We start from the raw sequence: 8,260 nt of genomic DNA, 5'->3' as shown, positions 1-8,260 counted from the left end.
GAGCGCTGAATGGTTAAACACTGGCAAGAATGAAAAAGTAATGCAAAAACTTTACTTATAAACTTTAGTGACGATGTGACACTGCCTCGATTGTGCAAGTGACAATTACTGTGTCAACTGTGCAGCGTGCAGCTCGCTTATAGACAGACGCGATGTGGTGATTTGAAGCCATTTGCGTATTTTGAGAGCGCGCATGTGCGGTCATTCACTCTCGCTGTTTGTGAAATTACATCTCACACAATGTTTTCAAATTACTTTATAAGTTATCTAATGAAGAAATATGAAGGTGAGTACCTCACCTTCAGCATTATAATGATTTCACCCGCGCCGGACAGAGACTGAGATGGTGCCGCTGCATGTCATGCCAAACCTCTCATGGCAGCGTCATCAGCTTGAGATCGGCCTTTTTAGAGACCGCCGATCAATCATCCCAACGTGATTATCGGCCGATAATGATCGGTAGCCGATCAATCGGAGCACCCCTACATTTTATGCAGTCTCATTCAATCAATCCTCTGCTTTTCTGCGAGTCTCTGTAGCACACAGCTCTTGTGAAATGATCAGAATGGTGTTTGTGTGTGCTGTGCGACTGAAAGAGCATCCTGTCTTTATAAACAAACAGTGAGTAAAGTGTTTATCTTCCTCTCTGGTTGTTTTCCTTTGTGTTCTCACCGTTGGTCTCCTCTTAACACCCAGGAATAGAAAATCATTTCCCTTCCTGAGTTGCAGATTCGGCTGCAGAGAAAAGCGTTTCTCTTTCTCTCATTATAATAAAAGCACAGCCAAATCCTTGTTAAGCCTGGATGAGCTGAAAGGGTTAAACTTCATATTTCATAAATATGAAAAAAGAAGACAATCCCACGGTCAGAGACGGATTCAGGGATCTCCGGCCCTGCATTTACATTAAAACGGGAGCTTGTTATACGGTGAAATTTCAATGAAGGCACCGCAGAACGCATTTAATGAAATTCAGATGTGGCTCTATGAATCTCATTAACAGTCTTTGTGCTTTTCTGCTGTCCGATTTCCCCCTCGTCTGCCCGGTCGTGAGAGAGATTTCATCAGCGCCCGGCTTTCAAAAAGACAATGTCCGTTCAGATCTGAACTCCCCACGCTCTCTCCTCTGACGGAGGCCGAAATCTGTCGTAGTTTGAGTTCAAAAGGCACACGACTGACTCTTCCTCTGTTTCTGTCTCTCTTTCCACAGGCTTTGGCTTCGTAACGTTCGAGAATGAAGACATTGTAGAGAAAGTCTGTGAAATTCATTTTCACGAAATCAATAATAAAATGGTAAGTGCTTTGCCCATTTTCAATTTCTGAAGGTGATTGAGGGATTAATATTTTATTTCCCATTTAACAGGATCCTAACAGCATGTGGTTGTAAGCGCTGAGAGTGTGTGTAAACAGTGTAAAGTGTTGGGCAGTGGCCAGAAAGCGTGCAATTGTGTGTGTGCATGTGTGTGTGAAAACATTTTGATCAGTCAACAAGAGTCAGAAACTTTCCCCTCCCTCCTTCATTTATAAATGCTTGCATCATGACTGATGGGGCTAAAAAGAGAGAGAGAGGTAACTGGCACATGTTGAGTTCATTAAATCAGGATTGTCACCCCACAGGCTGCCCAGTTTTGGACAGAACCAGCAGATGGGCCACCAATGTTGGCTTTCAGCTTGCAAATAAATGTTTTTCCTTGAAATTAGATGGAAAATACCTAGTCTCAGCCTCATATGGGCCACCCATAGACTGTATATGCAACATCTGATGTGCGTTGCATAGTCACTGGATTTGTCAGGTTCAAATTTGAAAGAGATTGTATAAATATCCAGTATTTTTATATACATATATATGAGTTTTACTTTTACCCAACTTAAATGTTGCATAAAATGTCTAGATGGCCACAATATTGCAGATAGTCCTGGCTATGTGAACCTATTTGAGAACTTTTGTAAACAATTTAATGATTTATTATTAAATAATATTATTATATAATTTATCTATGATTAAACTCAAAATGAAATATTAATAAATTAAACTCTAAAATAAATGAAACTATAAATATTAAATATTAAACTCATAAAGACATTTATAAAAGGATGGTATAAAAGATTTCTAACTTAAATCAGTGCTGTTTGTTTTGAAGTTGCTATTCATTAAACAGTCCAGAAAATGTGTATCAGTTTCCACAAATATATAAAAAGCAGCACAACTGCCTTTTCAACATTGATAATAAATATTTCTTGAGCAGCAAATCAGCACATTAGAATGATTTCTGAAGGATCATATGACACTGAAGACTGGAGAAATGACTATTAAAAAAGTATCTTTGCCATCACAGGAATAAATTTCATAGTACATCAACACAGTATTACTGTTTTACTATATTTTTGATCAAATAAATGCTGAGCATAAGCATGACAAAATCTTACTGACCCCAAACTTTTGAAAAGTAGTGCATAATTAAATGTCATTTAAATAGTCATTTTTTTATTTTGAAGAATGCTTCATACAAATATATGCCTGACTGAGCAGAAGCATGAGTTGATGGGAGGTTGTTTTGCATGTAGAGAATCGGCCCCTGGCTCTGTGCTGCCTCTGCTGGGCTCTCTGCTGTGGTTGACAGGAGCGGTGTGGTGGAAAGGATCGGTTTGGCTGGGGTCTCCTCGGAGGATCTCTCTCACACTCATCCCTGTGTACTGTCCATGCGTATACCCTGGGCTCACGGGACAGCTGTGGGGTAGCACAGAATATCAAACCCCTTAAGATCTTCTTCCGTCACAGACAGGTTGTTCCTGAGCCCAGAGACAGATCCGTGAGCGCAGAGCCATGCGATCGATTTTTCTCTGATAGTCCATCATGTGGTTCTATTGTTCAGAGGGCAGCACCTCTCATTTCTGTCCTGATTGTCTCCTGCAGTCCGTTCACTGTGACTGTATAAGAACGGCACGGACACTGTTAATATAAGGTAAATAAGTGTAATAGTAGAATAGGCTGTTTGTTTATGGGAAATGACGAGACCTGATTGCTTTCTTGCTTTGCACTTTTGCTGACCAGTGGAGCTACACATGAGATTGAGGCTGTTTTATAAGTTGCTTTTTGTTTTATACTGTTCATAGGGATGCAGGGCTAGGGATGTTTGTAGGGGAGCATTTTGGATGAGATTTTTAAAAATGTATTGATTGTCACAAAATATTATTATTATTATCATTAAGTGATTATTTTTTTTATATTATTTATTGGAAAATTGTAACACCACAGTCCCTTATGCTTCCTGTTCAGACTTTACTTTCCAATAACTAGATGTTATTTACACCCTGTCGAAGAGAACAAGAGATGTGAACTTCTCCCTGACCCAGAGAAACCTCATGTCGCACACCATGTGATGGTGAACCTGTTTGCCTGGCTGAACATCTCATCGGGTGTCCATCTACCACACACAGACAGAGAGAGAGAGAGAGAGGAAGGGGTGAACCAGAGGAGGTTTCTTCATCAATTCACCGGCTTTTTAAGTCTGATTAGTCCTGCTGTCTCTCTTCAGAGCATCAGGGGTTTCTCTCTTGTTCCTGCAGTCCATAACTTTCTGACATGCTAGCCAACAGCAGCCAGATTATTCTTGTTTATACTTTTGTTCACATAACTATAACTATAGCCATAACTATAAAGATACTATACTATATTAGCATCCACACCATCACATGATAAACGCTGTTGATTATAAGTGTGCGCCGAGTTAATTTTGCCTGCAGCTTTAAATGCTCAAGCTCTTTAAAGCAGGACTCATTCTGATTGGCTGTCAGTGTTTTTATAGTTCATCAGCTGGAAAAAAAAATTGTTCTGAAAGTGATTCCAAATGATATCTGTATTCTTATAAATTAGAGTGAGTATTAAAACTACTTAGTTATCATCCCTTTGTGTGAATGGGCCATTAGGGGTAGGTAAGTCTGAAATCTGATTTTGCAATAATAGACCGCCACGCATTAAACTGGTAAACATACTAAAAAAGGTACTCTTTGGTTTCAGTGGATCAGAGGAACCAGTAGTGCCTATAAATGGACTCATACTGGTTTAAGGGAGGTGCTTGTAGATTTTATTATCCAACATGTAGTTTTTGATCTTTTTTTATAGTGGAAAATAAGGCGTGAGTTTTATCTGACTTGTCTATTTTGTTCAGGCAGCTGCTGACCAATTATAGCACAGAGAGGAGCAGATTTCAGTTCTTTGAGGACAAATGCTTTCTTTTCCCTCACTTTGTTCTTTTCACAAATGGATTTTGAAATGTTCTGTATGAATGTGTGATTCTGAGGCATTGTGTGTCTGATTCTTGATTTTTTTTTTTTTTGTAGTGATAATAATGTTCATCCAAAACCAGAAATTCAACAGTTTTAGAGGGCCAAAATCATTGACTGAAATTAGTGCTTCTCTAGTGGTGCGGTTTAAGCTACAAGAAGTAAATATACACCTTCTGTGCTTCACCCCCAATTATAGCCAAGTACTGGAGTAGAAACATAATTATAAAATTTAAAAGTTTATATAAAACTGCTTTATGTGAAATTTAAATGTTTGTATACAGTTTTTATTTGAGTGTTGATAGTAAAATAAATTTAATTATTAAATTTCTTAATTTAAAAAAATATTTTCAGTTTTGTTTTTGGCTAAATAATAATAAAAAAAAACCCATTAATTTTGGTTCTTCACTATTTTTTTTTTCCATCACTATTTTTTTTATTAGCACCCGCACTGAATACATCCCAAACCATGTTGAAAATAGATTGAGATCGTGAACAGTTTGGATGATTATTTTGAATTTTCATCTTTCTTTCCCTCATACACACTTTAAAAAAGCAGTAGTGGATTGATGAGACTTATGAAAACAGCTCTATGCTAAGTGTGTTGTATGGTTGTAGTAATGAAACAGCTTACTGATGTCATACTGCCTGTTTGTGCCGGAAATTTTAGGAGATTTTTTTATCACCTATAGGTCTTAGTTTTAGGGTATGAAGTTTGGGCTTATTAAGGATGTCCTTGAGTTAAATTAAGTTTGAGAAACCCTTTTGAGACAGCAGCAGTGTGTCTGTGTGTTAGCAGATAATGGCCCATGTTTATCTCCTAGATGATGTCTGGCTAGATGAGTGTTTGCCGTCCAGAATTAGACCTGTTGAAATGAACATGCTGTACAACAGGTTGTCCAAAACACCCGTCTACGAGCACATCAGTACATCTCTCAGCTCTTGAATTAAAGGAGTTAGTTCATACGAAAATGCGCATTCTGTGCTTGATAAATGGATTATTGAAATTACATGGAAAAGAGCAGCATATGAACCTTTAATATCTCCTTTTGTGTTCCACAGAAGATAGAAAAGTCTGTATTGAGCTAATTGTTTGTTAAACTTGTCACTCATATGATTAACAATTCCTTCTATAGTAATTATAATGCATTTACATGTTATAATATCTCCCACGCTGCATCCTCAGGGCTCAGAGTGTGAACCAAACCTTTTTAGATTTCATTAATTTAGAATGAATATTAAATATCCATCACCGGTCAAATCCAGAAATATCTCATGTATTCAGAGCAGCGCTGATGGCACAGCAAGTTGAACTTCAGCAGAACCATGTGTGTGTGTGTGTGTGTGTGTGTGTGTGTGTGTGTGTCCAGCTGTGCCGAGCAGCATCTGCGTGAGTCTCGATGGGAGATGATCTGCCATGTGTGTGTGTGTGTGTTGCGAAGGGCTGAGCAGCACACACACACACTCACACACAGATGGACGGGCCCTGGGCAGGCAGACGAGTCGATCAACGCAGAGGACAGATTCAGCCAAGTGCAAATTCATCGTGTTTTTACCGTAGAGGCGCTGTCAGCGCACACACACTTACACTCCTGTAAGCATGCAGATGTGCTTGGTAAATAGGATCCTCTGCCTGCTAGGCCTGTCAGGAGGAAAGTCTTTCCTCGTCTGACCCGGTTATGCTCATATCACCAGAGAGAGCGAACGTCTGTGTGTTTGTTTGGGTTTGATGTTTTCTGCTTGTGTGTTTGTTTATTTCTCCCCTTTGCTAGAGACATGTTGTCTTCCCTCTCGTAGCTCTCTGGAGGAATATTCCTCTGTCTCTCAGGCAGGGACTGCTGTCTGCTGTCCGCTCATGTGCTCAGCTCCAGAGGTTAAAATGTCAATCAGAGAGCGGGAACGTGAGGATGAGGGGAGGGGTGCGGAGGAGATCACAGGGTGGAATCAGAAAAACAGAGAGACTTTGTTATTTTTGCATTAGTTTAGTTGTCTAAAAAATGCTTTGGATACACAAATGTATCACTGTTTGTTATGCCAATAATGTACACAAAACTCAAACTGACAGAGCTTGAGATATGACTCAAGCTCTGTTCAAAAAGTTCACATTTTTAGGCATCATGTTTACAGTCCAGTGACTCTTCCAAACAATGGGTGGGCGAAGTTCAGGATACCTGTCAAGACCAAGCCATATTTCATCCAAAAACCAAAAGAAAAAATTATGCATTTTATTTAGCATATACAAAATGAAGCTATATTATTTAAATGAATGTCTTTAAAACGTCTAATCCAAGCTTACCCAGGCTGAATTTATTTGATCAAAAACACAATAAAAACAGTCATATTCTGAAATATTATTACAATTTAAAAGCTCTTTTAATATATTTAAAATATAATTTATTCTTGTGATGGCAAAGCTGAATTTTCAGCAGCCATTACTCCAGTCTTCAGTGTCACGTGATCCTTCAGAAATCATTATAATGTGTGTGTGTGTGTGTGTGTCTATTAAAATTGTGAAGTATTTTGTCATCATGGTGGTATTTTCTGTACTGCCTTGAATGTAATTAAAAACAAAAATTAAATGTGTTAACATGTTTTTGTTAGATGCATAATAATGCTGCCTTGTTTGAAATTTTGTGTTGGCCAAGGCAATCATAGAGTGAAGTGTGACAAACTCGGTGGGGAAAAAAGCATTGATAAAAGATAGTTCCATCTACTCAAACTTAGACTCTTAGGGGCCTATGATTTCAGCTTATCTCAAGCTGTTAAAAGTATTATGAATTCAATTTGTTAGACATGTTTTTTGATTATTACAATTTTATTAAACCATTAAAATGGAATCCAGCAAAATGAAAACGGAACACACAGGATTTGGGAAACAATAAAACAGATTTCATAGGGCCCTAGACTTTGCACGGTCTATATACTTTTATCACATTGCGAATTTAGTGAAACAACAATTTTGTCACTTAGCTTTTCTCTTTGTCTGTCCACAGGTAGAATGTAAGAAGGCCCAACCAAAGGAGGTGATGTTTCCTCCAGGCACGAGGGGGAGGGCGAGAAGTCTTCCGTACACCATGGATGCCTTCATGCTGGGCATGGGCATGTTGAGTGAGTCTCACATGAGCACACACACACACTCACACTGATGCAAGATGATAACTTGTGATTGGCTGCTAGACTAGAGACAGGTCTGTATGTGAACGTGTCTGGTTAGTTCAGCTCAGGTGCTGTGGGATCCTTCAGACCTGACGAGCAGATAAACGTCTGTATTAATGGCTCAAATGAAGAGGAAAATTAGGCTGATGTTCAGTGTAGCCATCTGCCTGACCTCTGCCCTCGCTAATGACAGCGCCACTAAACGAGAAGAACCCATCAGCTACAGGAGACAAACCTGCTGCCAAGATCAGTGCTGTTAATCATTCATAACACTCACAGATATATAATAATAATATTAATATAGATTTTATAATATACAAGCTTCAGATAACCTTGATATTAATACAAAATATATTTAATTATGTAATATTTCATATAAGTTGATTTTATCATATTGTTTTTCATTTTGGATATTTCTTTTTATGTTATTTATATTTAAACTGAAATAAAGAGATAAACAGATTCATTATACTAATGAATAATAATGTATAGAGATAACAATGTGTGTATATACTAGGGCTGTGCGATTAATCAAAATCATCATAAAATCGCGATTTGAGCTTGCACGATTTCTAAATCGCTTTATAGCACGATTTTCCGCGCCCCCGACCTCCCGCAGTATGCTATCCGAACCAATCAGAATGCAGCGTGCCTAAATGGAGCACGTGAACAGAACAGACCGGGTGGGCATACAAACGTAACGGCAGGTTCACACAACTCTGTCTGTGGTGCGTATTTTTTCCGCGCCCATGTTAACGGATCAGAGCGTTTTAGTGTTGTCAAAAGACCCGGTATTTCGGTACCAAGTCGGTACTAAAAAAAT

General features: G+C 38.6%; 1 protein-coding gene across 2 annotated transcripts in view; it reads left to right on the top strand.

The window, feature by feature from the left end:
• msi2a (musashi RNA-binding protein 2a) overlaps positions 1–8,260 on the top strand; it is a 209,642-nt gene that overhangs the window by 169,555 nt on the left and 31,827 nt on the right. For both annotated transcript variants that reach the window (XM_016553727.1, XM_016553726.1), the window contains 2 exons: positions 1,208–1,290; positions 7,275–7,389. In XM_016553727.1, coding sequence (XP_016409213.1) covers positions 1,208–1,290; positions 7,275–7,389 — 198 coding nt within the window. The remainder of the gene's footprint in view (positions 1–1,207; positions 1,291–7,274; positions 7,390–8,260) is intronic.

Source organism: Sinocyclocheilus rhinocerous, unplaced genomic scaffold (assembly GCF_001515625.1).
Source record: "Sinocyclocheilus rhinocerous isolate Xijiao unplaced genomic scaffold, SAMN03320098_v1.1 scaffold1307, whole genome shotgun sequence".
Taxonomy (NCBI): Eukaryota; Metazoa; Chordata; class Actinopteri; order Cypriniformes; family Cyprinidae; genus Sinocyclocheilus; species Sinocyclocheilus rhinocerous.
Note: the sequence above shows the minus strand (reverse complement) of the source record. Positions and strands in the feature narration are given on the sequence as shown.